This window comes from Haliotis rufescens, unplaced genomic scaffold (assembly GCF_023055435.1).
Source record: "Haliotis rufescens isolate VD_foot unplaced genomic scaffold, xgHalRufe1.0.p SCAF_2, whole genome shotgun sequence".
Classification (NCBI taxonomy): Eukaryota; Metazoa; Mollusca; class Gastropoda; order Lepetellida; family Haliotidae; genus Haliotis; species Haliotis rufescens.
In genome coordinates this window covers 14644649-14663660 of record NW_025963890.1, presented here as the reverse complement: position 1 = coordinate 14663660, position 19012 = coordinate 14644649, and the positions used below count along the sequence as shown (strand labels likewise).

General features: G+C 40.0%; 1 protein-coding gene across 1 annotated transcript; it reads left to right on the top strand.

Annotated features, from left to right (window-relative positions):
• The first annotated feature begins 3659 nt into the window (after nucleotides 1–3659).
• Nucleotides 3660–6606, top strand: LOC124135579 (dynein light chain Tctex-type protein 2B-like). The gene has a single exon (XM_046500941.2). It carries the CDS (start codon nucleotides 3902–3904, stop codon nucleotides 4514–4516), a length of 615 nt encoding a protein of 204 aa, XP_046356897.1. The 5' UTR covers nucleotides 3660–3901; the 3' UTR covers nucleotides 4517–6606.
• The last annotated feature ends 12406 nt before the right edge of the window (nucleotides 6607–19012 follow it).

Below are 19012 nucleotides of genomic sequence, written 5' to 3'. Positions count from 1 at the left end.
TAACCACACACACACACACACACACACACACACAGAATATCCCACACATTAACCACACAGACACACACACACAGAATAACCCACACATTAACTAAACACAGAGAAAATATCCCCCCCCCCTCCCCCCCCCCCCCCCCCACACACAGAATATCCCACACATAAACAGAAACACACACGCACAGAATATCCCACACAGACGCACACACAGAATATCCCACATATTAACAACACACACACAGAGAATATCACACACACGCGCGCGCGCACGTCTTCAAGACGTTAAACCCACCTCAGCCACCGACTTCGTCTGCCATACAGAACTTGAAACGCATATATCCAATACAGCCCGTGCAAGTCTAGATAACTACAGTACAGTATCTGAAAATGAAGAAAGTCTCTGGGCTCCATTTATTATATTTTATAAAACATTACATAATTTAACAACATTTTTTCCTGTAAAATATGTTCATTTCAGAGACTTGATGTTAGTCTACCCCCGACTGTTTCTCAAGCAATTTATGTCCATGACGCGCTCTCACGCATAATTGTATTGAGTTACACCTTCCTAACTGCCTAAACTTAATCTCAGTTAAATTACCTCTACTTATACTACTTTCACAACAATGGAGAGCAAAAAACCAGTTACCTTTGTCAAAGCAAATTAGTGTGTGATTCTCAAGTTAATCTTAGCTTCAGCTATGATAATCCATTAAACGTCCACATTGTAAACTTGACCTCCAAAAGTCATTTTCTCCCCAGAGATGATTTCAACCTTAAAACGACTCCTCACACCATCTTTGTTTTATTTAGGTCAAACGTTTTGAATTTCACTTCCTACAATAGTTTCCAAATCAGTTGTGTCCAAAATTCAAATTAAGACATATTAGTTTACTTCTCAATGCCTAAGCATTATAGCATGCAGACTTGGCCCAGGGATGGTTGTTATTGCATTGTGCTAATGCACGGCGCATACGATTAACCAACCTATTGTGACCGGTCTCACGGAGCAGTTGGGATTTTCCTTCGGGGGGTCTCCCGAATCAAATAAATACCAGGAACAATACAATACCACTGTTTACATACAGCATTCAGTCATGTAAACCAGTGAACGTTTGCTATGACACTAAACGCAAACAGTGTTGGCCCTTTAAACAAAAGGGGTCATACACGTATTATTGGCAGGATTCGATTGCTACGCATGAAAGTGTTTGAACTAGAAATTGAAAATAAATATTTCACACTAAATCTTCTGTGTTTCATGGAGGTTATGAAGCCAAAGAAATGATCAGTCAAAAACGTCAATACAATTTCATGGGTGATCGTGTAAAACATGGTGTTTACAGATCGAAATCGAATATCAAGGCACACCCGGGGCATTCAATCGTGTTTATATTTCAGAAAGCAATCACGATATTGATGTATTATTAATAAATGGAGATACATACCGTGTATTATGCCGGGATGTTCGTATTAAAATACAAGTACTGACTAGATCTCTTATTGTATGGCCAGGAACGCTTTTAATACCGACTGAGTCTGCTTATTGTACGCTTGGTTTCCGGATTATCAAAATATTAAAAACCCCTAGTGGCGACGAGCTGTTGTCATGGGGAATGATAATAGCGAACATGCAGGATTGACATTTAATACAAACGTACCAACATGCATTCTTAAATTGCACATGTAAATATTATATTTCTTGTGAATATAATGGCTATGTAAACTACCGGCCAAAATAAATTATACACTTGAAAATTCGATTTGACCAAACATTTTAGGATGAAAACAGTAGCAAATGTTAGGTCGAAATAAACTAATGACAGCCGTACATTAACATTAACATCGAATGACCATTTTTCGATTATTTTATTTTTAACCCCTTAACCCAGGTGTGTATGATTGATTTTGCCGGGCAATTTACATTGTTTATTGAGTGAGTGAGTTTATGAGTTTGATTATACGCCGCTTTTAGCAATATTCAGCAATATCACGGCGGGGGACACCCGTAATGGGCTTCATACATAGTACCCATGTGGGGAATCGAACCCGGGTCTTCATCGGACGAACGAAGCTTTAACCACAAGGCTACCCCCCGACCCGTGTTTATTGAGATGAAGGGGTCTTATCGTCGTCATTTACAGTGAACTTTGTTAGTGTGGACCCCTTTAATCCGGAAACGCCACCTACCTACGATTAATGCTGTGAATCATTTACAACCCTAGGGTTGTAATACATGCTAGTATTCAAGGTAATGAAAAACTTCGGAGATAACGAATTGATCAGGAGCATCCTCGAATCTTCGTCATATCCGAAGTTAAATTAGATGTGCTTGTGCAAAGGTTGCATGGCCCCAAAGGCAGTTGTAGGTATTATTTATTGTTTAGAACTGAAATGTAAACTTAAAGAAATATGTGCTTGATGCTGCCTGACTTAAGTTTCATGGTGTGTGTGAAGTTTATTATGCCTTGTCAAAGTGCTTCAGACCCGTGAAGACATGGGTTAGAATTGGTCTTCGGCATGCTTGTCATAAGAGGCGACTAACGGGATCGGGTAGTCAGGCTCGCTGACTTGGTTGATGCATTTCATTTCCCATTTGCATAGGTCGATGCTCGTGATGTAAATCACTAGATTGTCTGGTTCAGACTCGATTATTTACAGACCGCCGTCATATAGCTTGAATATCGCTGAGTGCAGCGTAAAACAACAAACAAACAAACAGTTTTATGGGGTAGCTACTTGTATGTTGTGCGGGCCTTCGCTCGTCACGGTCGATTCCCTACCGCGGTACACTATTATTAAGCCCAGCAGTGATATGACGGCGATACTCAAACAGTGACATGAACGTTTATTAATTCACTTGCGTTGGCTTTGTTGATTTAGTATGTTTTCCCAGGTGAAATGTGTGTATATATTTACATTTCTTGAAATGTTGTTATTCCGTATTAACTCGATATATCTTTTATGCATAGAAATAGAAGATTAGACAGTGGAGTCAAACTACTTAATAGTATATTCAAGTGCCTGGACTGATTGTTTTTAAAGTACACTTTTACAAAAAATATAACATACTTAGGCTATTTAACACCATTCCATATTTATTGTCGAAGGGGGGTATTTCACGATGGGACATAGAGCGTTATCTGGGATGGGCCAGTATCAACTTAAAGACCACTCCAACTCTATTAAAGGGCCTCACACAAAGATAAACTAAGCTAAAGGCAATTGCAGCATGCACTTCAGGAGTCTATCAAGTGTGATTCTTTCAATCTTAAGTACTTTAATGCCTGAGGTGAAACTTTAACAAATAAAATGAGGCCCTGACCTTCCCCAGTCAATTACAGCTGCCATATTTATTGCTATTCGCACCCCTGGTCTACCGTTATATCCCCGTTTTAACGCGGAGTTTCTAGCCAGGAAACGTGGTTTACGAACATTATGAGTGCTATATAACTTTCTTTGTATATATAATATTGACGTCGGATGCCGTATCTCCAAGTTAATAAGACAGCATGTTTGTTTGGTGTAGAAGTGTAATATAGAAGTAACCGCCTGTGTTTCAGCGAAAGGCAAGTGTCACCAGATTTCAATGCATTCGAATTATTCCACGACACACGTGTCTATGAATATATGGGCGCATTCAGTCGCACTTCATTGCCGCTATTCAGTGAGCCAGTCAGTAGGCAAGAAAGCACATTGCTCGTAGATACTGACTTTCTATTATTGTATTACCTGTCAAAGCCATCGTATTGATCAAACAACAATGCGAGTCATGTGATCTCGTCCTTTGGGGAGCAGACGACAGTTGTTTCTACGGTAGTCAAGCGAGAGGGACAGTTTCAGACTGTTGAGTTCCGAGACACATGAAATAACGCGCAGGATATTTTCACCAAAATTCGTGATTATGAATCGGAAAGGTTCAAGCGTCGCTTCTCTCGGAGCCCCATCCGAAAACAGAAGGATGTCGATGGCGAAAGGTTTTGGTGCCTCAAACGAAGCTTTAAGAAGGCCAAGCATCGCCCCGAAACAGAGTGTTAGCGGTGGACCTTCTTTGGTTGGTCTCCTGGCTTCGAAACGTCTGGCCAAGAGACTGACCTCGAGGTTCTTCGACAAGAGAAGAGGGCCGTTCGGTTCGCGTCTTTCTTCACAAACCCAGATCCATGTTCAGAAAGAACCAAGTTATCGAATGGAACCGCATAAGAAGTTTTCACCGGAAAGGGTTCGAGGTGTTATCGAAGAAGTTTTGGATGGGAAGCTTGAGCGTTTTAAGTATAACCCGAAGTTTTGTGCCAATATCAGCAAGGTTCTATCGGATGAAATCAAAGACAAAGTGAAACTGTTGGGGTTTGACCGTTATAAGATTATCTGCCAGGTCCATATTGGCGAGAAGAGAGAACAGAGTGTTGTCACCTGTAGCAGGTCCGTCTGGGACGACAACCTCGATAACTACGCTACCTACACCTTTCAGAACAACTACATCTTCTGCACGGGAACTGTGTTTGGTGTGTACAGCGAGTGACGTGGTCGTTCTGGTTCTTACATCGCCGTCCGTGATTCTGACATCAGTAAGAGAACCCTAAGGATAAACTAAAAATTTGGTTTGTAGACATCGGAAAAATGTTCGGTGGGTGTCATTGAATGGAACGTTTAATGAAGTAATATCAACTTTCGTCTACTTCGTATGTGTTTGAGAGAGAATAGTTGAACATTTCTGTCAATTGGGTCTGATTGGTAAACAAAAATACATATCATTCGATACATCGAACAGCGGTGAAGAAAATGCATATCTCTTCTAGGTTAGATAATGTTAGATAATGGTGTAACGTGACATGCCATGCTCTTGGTACATCCGTATTAATAACGTGTCACGATGTTATCAAATTTAAGCGAAGTATTAAACCGTTGTGTTCGGGGCAGATCCAGGATTTTGCAAAAGGATATTGGTGATGATTATGAAGAGGATATGCAAAGGATCGTTTGTCTGATACCCTGTGTATCAAGGATCTGGTTGTTAGGGAGGCTTCAACAAGTAGTTACCTGTTCTTTTTACAAATTCGTATAACTGTATGCTGGGCAGTGAGCTACTATGGTCAACAATCATCTACAGTGTTATTGGTGTGCCAAGGATAACCCGAACCGTTATTTTGAAGATGTGCCAACGATTGATTTGGAATTGACTGTGATAAATACCAATCACGGTATTCGATTGTGATGTATTTGACACGTGTATCATAGTTGTATTTTGGACCTTAAGTTTGCAGTGTTTTGGCGACTGTTTCAGCCTAGTAACGTTTTGATAACTTTTGAAATGTTTTTGGTAAAATACAAGTGTATTCTTTCTTTTGTTTAACATGTTATATGTCCGTTACTTTGGGGTATTATGGCCAGTATACAGTGACTTGTGAAGCAGGGTCGCCTGTGAAACTATTCACTCTACGTGTTACACGCCAAAATGAATACTGTAAAGTACGGTTATAACGAACTCAAAAGGACCACTAATTCTTGTTCGTTATAACCGTAGTTCGTTATAAGCATATATACAGCAGCATGTATACAGCAAATGGCCTGGACTCAAAACTCCGTCAGTTCGTTATAAGCGTGTTCGTTATAAACATAGTTTACTGTAATTAGCCACGAAAACGTCATGTTTATTGTCGTTGTGAAGCAACTCCAACTTCAACGGCAATAGCGCTGAATTTGACACCTAGATTTATACCTAAAATCAAATTAAATCTTATCACTTAAACATGAGTCGTGGGTATTTAGTGCATAATGATTCAGTTTATTGTCTGTGCTTTAACACTGTATGGAGTTAGATAAGTAATCTACCCTTATTAAACGTCAGCGGTGTTTGGAGTACGTGATGAATTATATCTCGCTACTTCACAGCGTACTGCTCACCAATGATATGTAGCAACTATTATTTGGATACGACAATAAAAGTCTAATTAAAGCTATTAAATTACTTCTTTACAGAAACCGTCAATGTTGTTTTCTTCATGTTGCCTTTAGTTTGACTTCATTTAGTAATTTAAATTCACCCCGGCATTGACACATGTATACCAGTATGACACAAATCACCTTGAATATGGATACACCTTATCCTGCAGTGCTTCATCTATCAAATAATGGCATAAGGGGTGAAGTGAGAAGGGTCAGAATCACACGAGCACCAACAGGCTACTCGAGTACTCGTACCAAAGCACCTGACATTCGTTGATCTAATTACCGTTCACAAAAAAACACCCGTTTGTTTACGACCGTTGACATAAACTTGAACCCATCTTAAAAGCAAGCCTCGCAGTGGAATTCCATTTCTGCACACATCATCAAGTACCAGTTAGGATGTATGTATAGAAACGTAACCTTATGACGTAAACCTTGATTGAGGAATCAGCAGTGCTTGAAATAGACACTCGATGACTACCTTTAAATATATTTTATTTGCTGTCACGCAGTTATCACTTTAAGGATAATTCTAGGAGAATTGAAACAACGTTTTGCAACTAAGTGAGTGGGTGAGTTGGGTTTAACGCCGCTTTTAACAGTGTACCAGTCATATCACGGCGTGTCAGCTTAATGTGGGAGGAAAGCCCGAAGGGGTGCAGGTCTCAGGCAGGTCTCAGACCGGGGCGAACCGGGACTCGAACCCACAATCATAGGTTTCTGGCGTGCCAAAGGGACGCAACTCTGCACAGCGAATCGCGTCGCCTTAGACGACTGGGCAATCCGTTGCCCCCCCCCCCCTTTTACAACTAAGGTAATGACTAGGGGCGATGTAATGATGGTAAAAGCTCAGCACGTCGCGCCGAACGCCCGGGTTCGATTCCCACGATGGGTAGAATGTGGGAAGCCTGTTTCTGGTGTCCGCATTGATATTGCTAGAATATTGCCAAAACCGACTTCAACCCACTCTCACGATCTCACTTTCTCTATCCGACAAGGGAAAGTATGCTGTTATGTTGATTTCATGTATATGTGTAGTTTCGACGTTATTCAATCCCATCCCATCTCAGGGATTAATCATCCCAAGTAACGTAAATGACACGGATCTCCCCTCCCCTTCCCACAATCACTGTTTATTCATGCTAGTAGATCTCTCTTTTAAAGCGCCATGGATTATTAATTTTAGTGAGTGTGGCGTTATACGTCGATTTCCTTACGCATGTATATTTCCATTACTGTGAACTGTATTATTGAGTACTGTTTATCTGTGCGTGTGTTTGTACATTGTCAATAATACAGTAAACTACGGTTATAACGAACACGCTTATAACGAACTGACGGATATAACGAACTTACTTTTTTGGTCCCGACTATTTGCTGTAGTTATGCTGTATATATCCTTATAACGAACTACGGTTATAACGAACTATAATTAGTAGTCCTTTGAGTTCGTTATAACCGTACTTTACTGTATAAATAATCAATGTATTGTCATACCCGTGTTAAAGAGGGGCCACGCTCCACAATATGTTGCCAATTTCAGTAATGGTCCTAGACGTTGTCAGTCGTGGCAAGTGTGAAACCGAAAAAATTCTCTCGCCTTAATAACGGTGTTTAATTGCTAGGTTGATATGTGCATAATCAATCTGCGTTACCAGTCAAAACGAAATGTAATTGAATTGCTGGAATAAAACTTGCCAGAAAAGTCAATTGCGCGAGCCAAGTCCCCCTTTAAGTTAAAATCACCAGTAGATAGATGTCCAAATCAATACCATGTAATTAATGTTGACTGTTTAGTGTTTACATAGCTGTTATAATAATTATTGCTATTTCTGTGATATAAATGTGAGTGGCGTTGATTGTTGTATCCATTGTTGTTGTGTGGTGTTTCTATTGTAGTTACAACAATACTCTCTCGTGGAAACGATCCTATATATACATACATTATACAAAGGTTTTGCTTACTGCGTTTGAATAAACATGTATCTATAACACGTTTTATTATTTCTGTGTCTTAACCCCGGGATACTGGCGGAACGGTGTTGTTTACAGCCTTGGTAACGCGCAGTCCAACATTGTTATCTCGGATATCTCGAATGTATCCATATCTCGAATGTATCCATATCTCGAATGTATTCATATCTCGAATTCAGTTGTAGACCCTGCTATTCGTGATATATAGAACCTCGATTTATTTGTATATTTTTTCAAAATATGTTTACTTACCTTATTTGGAAGTAGGGTATTATCAGAAAACCTTGAACGTTATCTGAAGTCAATCTCCAATCCAGAGAAACTTGTTATGCATATAAACCGCTTATATTCTCTTGAAACGAAATCCAATGAATAATGTATGCTTCACGTCTCCGTAGAAACAGCTTAAGTTTCTACGTACTGCCGTGGTCGGATGTAGCGCATACAGATTAAGTATAATGAAATTCACTTCTAATTACAACAAATACAACATAGTGTGTGTTTTTATACATTTCATGTGGTTTATTTGGAATTTGCAACTAAAACGATTTTGCTGGATACTAATAGTTACACTATTTATACGTAGATTGTTATAAAATTGTTTTAGACGACAATCTTGTTTTCGCAGTTAATCGATTTCTAATCACGAAATTTGTCATTAATTAAAAAAACCAAATTCATGAAAAGTATCGTCATTTCCATTGTAAGAGAAACTTAGGCATCTTTGTTACAAATAGTTATTTTTGTTATCATAGGATTTAAACTTTCAATCAAACTATATTTTCATTCAGCTGTTCATGTCGATCTATTATATTTTCAATGAACGAAAAAAAAGTCTTATTGCCAACCTGTTGAGCACCATAACAGACAATATGAAACCTATTCCATCCAAACTGAGGTTTGGAATATAGCCCGTTTGGCATTATCATCGGAATAGTATATTGTGAAATAAAACCTTTCTTTTGTTTGGTTACTAGTATCTCCTGCACAGGACAACTTAATTTGTTTTTGTGTGGCCATTTTGCCAATATTAAACAAAAAACCGAATATATGTTTTCAAACTTCAAATGTTTCAGTATATTAAATTAGGATAAAAACATTAAAATCGTGTGTTTATGAAAATGTGTATGTATTAACTTCGTAGTATATATCTGCTATAGTCCCAATATATCGAGGTAGAGGAAATAACATTGAAAGTGGCGGGGCAACAGTTGCACCGGGTTAATCCTGGTTTTGTGTGAGTATGCACAGATCACAACAGCACGACCCCAGCTTATAATAGTAGGTGTTCGGCTTGTTACCTGTGAACACACCGACACCAAGGAAACAGCTAGTAACAGGCGCTATAGAAGCACGAGTCGGAAAGGCGCTTAATTCATTTCTGAGTGACGACCGTCTAATCTGTCTGTGTGCCTGTTGACCCGGATCTGTATTGGGAGGGCCATTTTAAACTACCATCAGTCACTAAACTGTCGCAGTTGACAGTGCTGTGCTATTTGAGGACTGATATTTGGCCCATGGGTATTTGAGAAGGGTTCCCGTTTAATTATACTGGAGCGTTTTATTCACTGCAAGCCGAGCGGTGAGATCAAAGATCGGGTGATCGTGCATGTGTTTGTGTGAAACCGAAATTAATTTTAGTTGCTATTGATTTCGTTCGTTTCCTAAGTCTGAATATATGGTCATCTAAAGCGCCGCAAATCGCTTTGCAGAGTAAGTCCCTTAAACGTGCCACACATCTGCTATTGTAGGTTTGAATCCCGGTTCGCACTGATTACTCTAGATTACTATACTGATATTAAATTTTGAAAGCACATACCTGTGCTCGTGGGTTACACCAAAGTGGTAAAACGTCTGAGACCTATACACATTACTTCGGGCTTTCCTCCCACATTAGGCTTACACGCCGTGATATAACTGTAATGTAGTGTTCACAGTGGCGTTAACCATCATGGTGCCTGGCCGTCAGCTGGCTTTGCATACCGCCCAGTGTCATAACTGTGATGACGTCGCGGTTTCAAAAACGTATACATTGTATCAAAAGTGTTACAACGTCTTTATTTCTTCACACAGTGTAACCAAATTATATAACATGCAACTCGAGTTGATTGTCTTTCCATCAGTATCTAAAGTCAACAAAATCCAAAAGATATATGCACTGCCAAGCCATTGATAAAAGTGCTGGTATTGTAAGCTTCCTACTTTTCTACATTATCGTAATATGGGAGCACCCGACTGTGGCAAGTAAAGTCAAGTAAGGCCCATGTTTGAGATCTAAATGTTCCAATAATTCACACCATTGGAAAGTACATATCCTAACGGTGATAGAAATATGACATTTATGTCGAAGTACACATTCATTGAGAATTTCCATGATTTATATTTGCCGATAAAAAATCCAGATGAACTTGTCAGTGTTTTTGACGTCAAAGCAATATCGACGGAGGTGGTCGTGATTGGTTCATACGCAGACTGTTAAAGATTATGTTACAAAATGAATGACCGTATGGAATGTATATCTTAAAGAAATCTTGATTACATCCATGTAGGTGTCAGTGTCCGTGCCCTTTTATTAGTGATAACAACAACTTCGGGGTAATTGACATCGGACATTTTCACACACGACCATATATGGTCCCGTAGCACTATGAGGGTGTGAAAAGTGAGGGACCATATATGGTCCCGTGGCTCTATGAGGGTGTGAAAAGTGAGGGACAATATATGGTCCAGTGGCACCAAGAGGGTTAACACAGCTCACTCACTAATATAATGTTACCATCATTCTTCAGTGCGTGTCAAATATATAGTTCGCAAAGGGCGTTATTCAAGAAACTAATGAGATATGTTTTTAACATTAGTACATTTATGAAAACAATTCGCACTTTCCTTCGAAACGGCTGGTTCTAATAAAAAATATGTCAAACGGTGCATGCTTGAGACTTATAACGGTCAGTCAGTTTGTTCATTGACCTTTGGTCAGAGGTTACCTTATGAGGCAGTGATATTGGATCCAAAGCATCGCCTTTCATTTCTCCTGTGAACCAGGTAGAGCGTCCGCCCGGAGAGCGGAAGGTCCGGGGTTCGATCCCCGACCGCGTCATACCAAAAGACGTTAAAAGATGGTACTTGCTGTTACCCTGTCTTGCAGTCGGCATTAAGGGGCTAAAAAAGGACTGGTCGGCTCGGAGACAGTATACTGCGGCATGGTATCTCAGTGAGCTAGCACTATAAATCGGCATCAGCCCGGACTAGTATACAAGCAGCCACTCAAACACACACACGTACATGCTCGTCGCTATATAAGTGCAATAATCTTGGACGCGACATTAAACCCCATTTCACCTCACCTCACCTTCTGTGAACCAACTGCTAATTAAGGAGACACAATGTATGGATTACAACGTTTTTATTTTACTGTAATGGCGACGTTTTCTGTATAGATCCTTATACTCAACTTTAAGAAAAGTACATCAAATTGATGTTACCCACGGTTATATATTTACACACCCGGACAGCGGGATGTCCTTATTGAATCTTGCCGTCCCCAGGCCGTACGGATCCGATGCTTTCGTCTCCGTGGGGGTTATTTACAAAACCAGTGCCGTAGCCAGCCAGGGCGGGGGCGGGGCTGAGTAGGGTGGGGGCAGTTGCCCCCCTGGAGAGAAATTTTTTTTCCTTGTGAAAGTTAACTTGAATTAGAAATGAATAATCTTATTTGCCCCCCCCCCCCCCCCCTCCCCCGTCAATAAAAAGTTAACTACGGCCTTGAAAACCCATATACAAAAGTTTACAATGCAATTATTATTCCGATATTACATCAATAACAAATTGAATGCATGAATATTTATGCTTCATATTCGTTAAAAAAATATAATCTAAGAAAAATCAATGCAGTTGCATTTCACTGAAAGAGAGGCTCACAATTTCTCAAACATTTTTTAATTAAACCCCATGTTATGCTTTTACCCACCACGGCGGGATGTCGTCATTGAATCATACCATCTCCAGGGGGCTTAACGTCGTTGCAGTCCTTTAAACATATGAAATGCCATGTGAACCAGTTTATAACGCAAGGATAATTTTGATATTATACAATACAACAATCTCATACGAGTGTCTTTTGACAATATATAAACACTCGTCAATATAACGTTTAAAATCTTAGAACCTGTGATAAAGTTCACTTTTTGAGTAATATATAACGTGGCTGCGGACCCATCAAACACCCTGCTATGAAGTTACGTAATGGTGTTACTTTTCTGTCTGACATAACAAACCGGATCCAGATTCAAACAGAAAAGAAATAACAACCTCAATAGAACAAGCTGGTTTACCCTGGAATGTATCAGGCAATGCCAGTAAAATACATTCGCGAATAAGTGAAGGTGATATCAGGAATCCGTCTCCGTGTTAACTTTGATTCCGCTTTTAACAATTCGGTATTGTGACGTCACGTCATTGTTGTAGAAGATTCCTCGGCGCGCTATGCAAAACAGGCCGTTCTATTCTTAGTCACTTTTACTGAATTATATTAATGATATCGTCTTCATAACATAATGGGGAAGCAAGTACGGAATCGTGAAGCTAGACGGAGCATCCGAGAGCGTGCACGGCAGTTGACGGCGAATATTACTCGCACATTTCTAAGTTGCTTGCCATGTATACGGCGTATTGAGGTAGGTTTACTCCAAAACAAATTGTATGCCAGATGATATCCATAAAATCCTTCCTCTTTGATTATATATTATTTAAAAAACACATAGATGCTACAGTCGTTGAATATTTGATAAATAATTGAATCTGGAGGCTTAAGTCAACATTGTCATTAATTTTGTTTTGCCAAAGGAAACATTGGGCAAAGATTGCACGCAATGTATACGGTTAAACCATATGATTGCGTGTTTGTGTTCAGAAAGGTTTATCTAAATGAAGCGTTCGTAATGACACATACTTTGACTTGAGGACAACATATTGTTTTTATTCGATTGGAGGAAGCAATTCAAGAAAACAAGTATTCTAGTTCCTGTGGCCTTACCTCAAATTATTTACGTCATATACATTCATGTATATGTCAACGCCATTTCGCGTTTCTCTGTTGCATCAAACAGCATTACTCGACCTCAGTTTACTAGACATATCCCGGCCTCAGTGAACTCATATTCCTGAGGCAAGGGAGTTAAGTTGACTTTAAAAATCCAGTTAGCTCCGAACTTTCAAAGTCAGCTTGACTCCCTTGCCTCGGGAAAATGCAGCTAACTAGACAAATCTCGATGACTTGGAGATTTCATTATTTCATTTACGTAGATCTGTCAGAAAGTCGAAGATATGAAGATTGTTATACAAAGGTGGATTTCTTCCTTATTTCCTTTAAATTCCCTCATTAATTAACAAGATCATGTTATTGCAAATGGAGAAAAATATAAAAAATCGTTCAGTCTTGAAAAACATATTATACAGTCATTGAAATATAAACGCCCGTTTTGACTTTAGGGAAAGAACAATGTATCAGTCTATTGTCGCCGACTTTCCTAATTTGTCACCCGTGAAGATCCGGGGTAGAATAGGTCGTCAGCAACCCATGCTTGCCGTAAAAGGCGACTCTGCTTGTCGTAAGAGGCGACTAACGGGATTGGGTGGTCAGGCTCGCTGCCTCGGTTGAAGCATGTCATCGATCCCAATTGCATGGACCGATGCTCATGATATCAATCACTGGATTGTCTGGTCCAGACTCGATTATTTACAGACCGCCGTCATATAGCTGGAATATTGCTGAGTGCGACGTAAAACAACAAACCAACCAACCTAATTTGTGACCCCTATTTTCTGCAGGACTACGAAGAGGCCCCCTATGCGGAGAAATGTCAAGTCGACCAGAAGTGAGTTGAAATGCAATAACACGTTAAGTATCTGTAATTACATGTACATGTCCGTGCTGTGATATGGGACTTCATCGTTCATCCTCGATTATCAGCTGGGAAAGAAATGATCTTGTTCGAATCCGCGACCGTGAACAGAAAAAATATATATTGTATTAGTCTGAAACACGAACATTTATCCCGGTTTTGTATTTGCATAAATACCACGGGGTGTTCTCAATGGAAATTCATAACTCGTGACACCAAGGCAATATCTATACTTCACAGAACTCCCCAACCACCAACAGTGCCAGAAGAAGCAGATCCAAGCCCAACCCATCATGTCCGCCACCACTGCCTAAACCTGAAGGAAGTGTTCCACCCCAAACCAAACGACTACACCTGGTCTAGAAGCCACGGGGCATGTGCGTGTGGGGGCATTGGGTACCACCCAGTTATCAGTTCCTGTTCAGAACTCCAGATTCAGGATAATCAGGATGCCATTCCGGCCCGTTCCAAGTCCGCCACCACACAGGTCAAAGACACCGCCGTGACCTCAGGGGGCTTGCCAGACTGCCGCTATTCCGTGATGGGTAATTTCAACCAGGGAACAGTTGCAGGAATCGTTGGCCCGTAAGTATCACCTAGATATTACTTGTAGTATAGAATATGTAGGGGTGAAGCTTTCTTTAAGAAAAATGAATTTTACCTCGCGAAAAGGTGTATAATTATATATGGACAATCTGAAATCTGTTTGCATTATTTTTATGAAAATAGTTCGGATGAAATTTTGTTGGGTAGAGCCAAGGGCGGATACAAATAGATTTACACGTTTGGATAGATATGTCAAAATTATTTTAAATATTCATTTTATAGTTTCCTGTGACTCTTTTCGACATCAACAATCCTACTTTGTAGCCAATCTCATTAAAATCAGATCTTAGTTCTCGCTACTGTTAAAGAAAGATCTGAGGGCATAACATTGCGGGTCATGTCAGACCGACCTCTCATCTGACCAATCAGAGCATCCCTTATCAGATCATGAAAGTGACAGTTGGAATGCGATTTTTGATCGTGCAACCTCGAAAAATACCACACAGGGTATTCCGAACGACGGTTATGGGCTTTGTGTCTGTATTCATACAATCTAGACCATCTATTAGCCATTCCAGATGTTCTTTTGTTCAGTTTTATATTTTTTTAATCGAGTGTATGTCAAAATATGTTTGGAAGCGTAGTCGCCAGTTTGAAACTCGTGCGTAAAACTACATTAAGCTGCATTCTGACTGGCTTTGTCGACTTCTTGTTAGTCATTCCATTTGGTCGGTCAAAGTTCGCGAAAGGTCGGCCTGACGTGACCCGTAATGAGATGTCCTCAGATCTTTGTTTAGCGGTAGCGAGAACTAAGATCTACTTTTAATGAGATTGACTTTGTGGCGGTCATTCTTTCTGTATGAAACAATTCATCAATCAGAAACTGAGTCAGTCTCTGTTCTTGTCCTAAGCATGTACATCCGCGAGTAAAATCGGTAAGCAACAAATGTCTTCATACAGTATTGTTCTCTTCCAGGGCTGAGAATGCAGGCACACAGTGTACAAGCATGGCATATACCGCTGTTGTGGCAAGTGCCGTCTCCCCTGTGGGAATGTGGTCCAGCTATACACTAGATAGCATCTTACAGCTCGGGGATCAGCTCCATGAACAAATTCTCACAAACATGGGGAACAACGCACCAGAGAGCAGGTATCTGGCTTTCGATGAACTGCCTCGCAAACCAAGAATTGGCATTTACAGATGGCCAGTCAAATGCACGTTCGGACCGGAGCGCCAGGGTGTCATATCGGCAAAGGGAGACCACAATACTGAAATAGAAAGACAATTAAAGGAGACCTTCGAAGAAGGATGCACAGGCTGTCTGATGACCTTTGATGGCATGACTTCGGCTGTGTTGCAGAACAAGAACGAAACCTATTCAGTCTTTGACAGCCATGGACGGAATATCATAGGAGCTATTGACGGCGAGGGTCAGGCTAGCCTGCTGAGGTTCACCAGCCTAACTGATGTAGCGAAGCACGTTTCAGGCCAGGCAAGAGACGTCAGCCTGTATGGGTTGATGGGCGTCAAAGTCAAGCCTAGGGACATGCGCTGAGCAGGATGTCAGCTGTTGTTCCCGGCGTCCAGTACTACAATCACGGACGCAAGCCTCAATCCCAGTCTCCCTGAGTCCAGTCACACCTGCTCCAGTCCGAGAGCTGCCTTGGCCCTTTTGTCATCAGTCCTAGGGGCACCCTGCCATCTACTGCCATCACACATAATGACCCTTTGATGGATATTGCCATCAGACCTAAGGACCCTTTTCTTTGGTAGGGTCTGTTATCAGACCTAAGGACCCTTTGGCACCTACTGCCATCAGACCCAAGGACCCCTTGGTAGTGTCTATCATCCGACTTATGGTCCCCTGTTATCTAGTGCCATCAGACCTAAGGACCTCCCTGTACTGTCTCCCATGAAATCTACCGCCATGATCCTTAGCCTCCATTTTCAAATGGATATCCATACCACGTTGTATTTACAAGCATTTGGTGCAATAAGGAGTCATGTTGTAACTTCTGGTGTTTATGCCATTGTCATCCATGTTTAATACTCAACTGTCTGGAACATGTCGCACCATTGTCATTATAATTTTTATTTAGTGCTACTGAAGCCATCATCAACCATAGTTTGTTGGCACATTAAACTGTGATGTTATTATAGCCAAACTGTCTCTGTACAATACATGTCATCTGAATACCAATATACGCATTGGAATGTTTTAGTCTTTAAAGCTTTATGCGTATTGTGTTCGTACAGTCATAATGATGTTGAAGATACCATTATGACACACGGTGACTTCGTACAATGATATTAAAGCCATGACATGTTGGTAACATTATAAGCTATGATTTCTTGGTGCAATAGTATGCCATGGCGTCTTGTACCATTGTAAGTCACATATTGGTACTATTATTTGGCAAGATGTGTTTAAATGTTTTATTTTGCAACATAACAGCTGCACTTGCAATAGTAGCTAGGTTCATTTGTGTTTATTTGTTTATTCGCTCACTTGAATATGTATTGGTTTGTTTTTATACACAATCTCTTATAAAAAATATTTAATACGTTTTACATAAAGTTAATTCATTTTTCCTTCATTAGAATATATGTATTCATACCAAAAAAAACTAATATCGTTCGTATTATTTTGTAAGATATGTCATATACCTTCTAAATATTTTATTCTTACTACTATATATAATGTATCTGTTGTTTAATAAATACTATATATAATGTATCTGTTGTTTAATAAATACACTATAGTATATCCTTTTGCGAATTTCGAGTGTATCTTTTTAATTTACATAAAATGCATTTCGGCCAGTACACCTACAGTTTCGCCGTGAGACCTCCAGTGTGTTACCGGACGCCCTGTTTGTGTATGGGCGACATACCTATTCGTATCCCTGGGAACAGCAGTTACTGACACGGACACATACTCTTACCATTTAAAAATAAATTGACCGCCTCCGTGGTGCAATGGGTGGAGTGTCTGCCCGGAGAATGGAAGGGTCGCTCACATGTTCGACTTACCTCCCTTACACTTCCAGTGGCGGGTGTTGGCCCTGACCATTAACAATTACGGGTGGCTGAGAATTGGTCTCGGTGTGAAACTGGCACTGGCAGAAGGTCGTTGGATCCGGCGTTTATTCGTGGATTTACGGCTCCACGTAGGACTTCACTGTAAACGCTAGTTTGCTCTTCACGCCGAAGACCCGGGTTCGATTTCCGACATGAGTACAATGTGTTGAGCCCAGTTCGAGTGTGCCCCGCCTTGATATTGCTGGAATATTGCTAAAAGCGGCGTAAAATCATTCTCAACCAACATATCTACATACATACATGCATATACACATAAACGCATGCATGCACGCATGAACGAATACAGCATGGTGTTTTACTAATAAAGTACTAGTTTCCTAGAACATGTTTAAATACAAGAATGCAACTACGGCCAATGTAAACCAAAATATATTCACATCACGTTGTTAATGAAAAAAAAGTGTAATATGCATATCATGGAGGGAGTCATTAAAGTTATTGTGAAATATAATAGTGTACCATTATCAGCTGCTGATGTTAACGAGTGGTCACCAATATAGCCTGGAATGTGTAGTGTGTCTACCTGCACGTAGCCCTTTCCTAGTATGCACACTCATGTTTGATTATTCATTTCAATTTGGAAAAACATTAATTAAAAACTGGCATCATCCTAATTTCAGTAGTCAACAAACAGAGACATCGGGCCGTGGAGAGGAGCTCGAGGATACGCTTAAATAACATCATAAACTGTACCAAAACTTTCCGAAAATATACATAGAGAATCTCACCCGAGCGTCTTTTGATATCAAATATATCAACACGAGTTGATAAAAGTGGAAAAACTCCGAGGCTTGCCGAGCAATAATATTTTCATAAATTATACAACCCCTCAATTTTCTTATTTCCTAAACTATGAGAACCTTCAAGTTCCGCGTTACACATTCATAGCGCTGTTATTTTATCTGATAAAAAAATGGATGAACTAAATATGTGAATATATATATTCATGCATTTATATATAGAATTAACTTTTATTGAAATTTAAAGCCTCGTGCGTGTGGGCTTCTATAGCATTATAGATAGTTTAAAAAATCTTCAAAGTCTTGGAAATGGGCGGTTTAAAATTTTTAATCACAGCTGTACACACACATTTTTTTTATTGACTCCGTGGCATACATGGGTCAATAAAGAAGCACATTTTGTGTGCAACTACGTATTCCTGTGCTTTAATAGAAATTAAAAGGAAAAAATGCCCCATGCAAAAATGGCTCAGACATTTTGGAGAAATAGGCCCCAAATGTTAGTGGAAATTTCTGCAAATTTTGGAAATAAATACATCATGTTTTGGAGAAAATGCCCCCCAACATGGCATTTTTCTCCAAAATGCCATTCTTGCATGGGGCAATTTTCTCCAGCGCCCGAAATGAAACTTTGATGGGCTACAGAGACGCGTACAGTAGCGGACCCTCTCACACAAGGACTTTTATTTCAACATTTCTGTAATTAACTCATTTGAATTGCACTGTGACATATAATGAAAAACAGTTACAATTGAACTGATAACAATAAAGGTAACAGGTTTTTACTGACAGTGAGCGCTGAA

Excerpts from the sequence above, each read along its gene's own strand:
- LOC124135579 (XM_046500941.2), top strand. The coding sequence starts at position 3,902 with ATGAATCGGAAAGGTTCAAGCGTCGCTTCTCTCGGAGCCCCATCCGAA.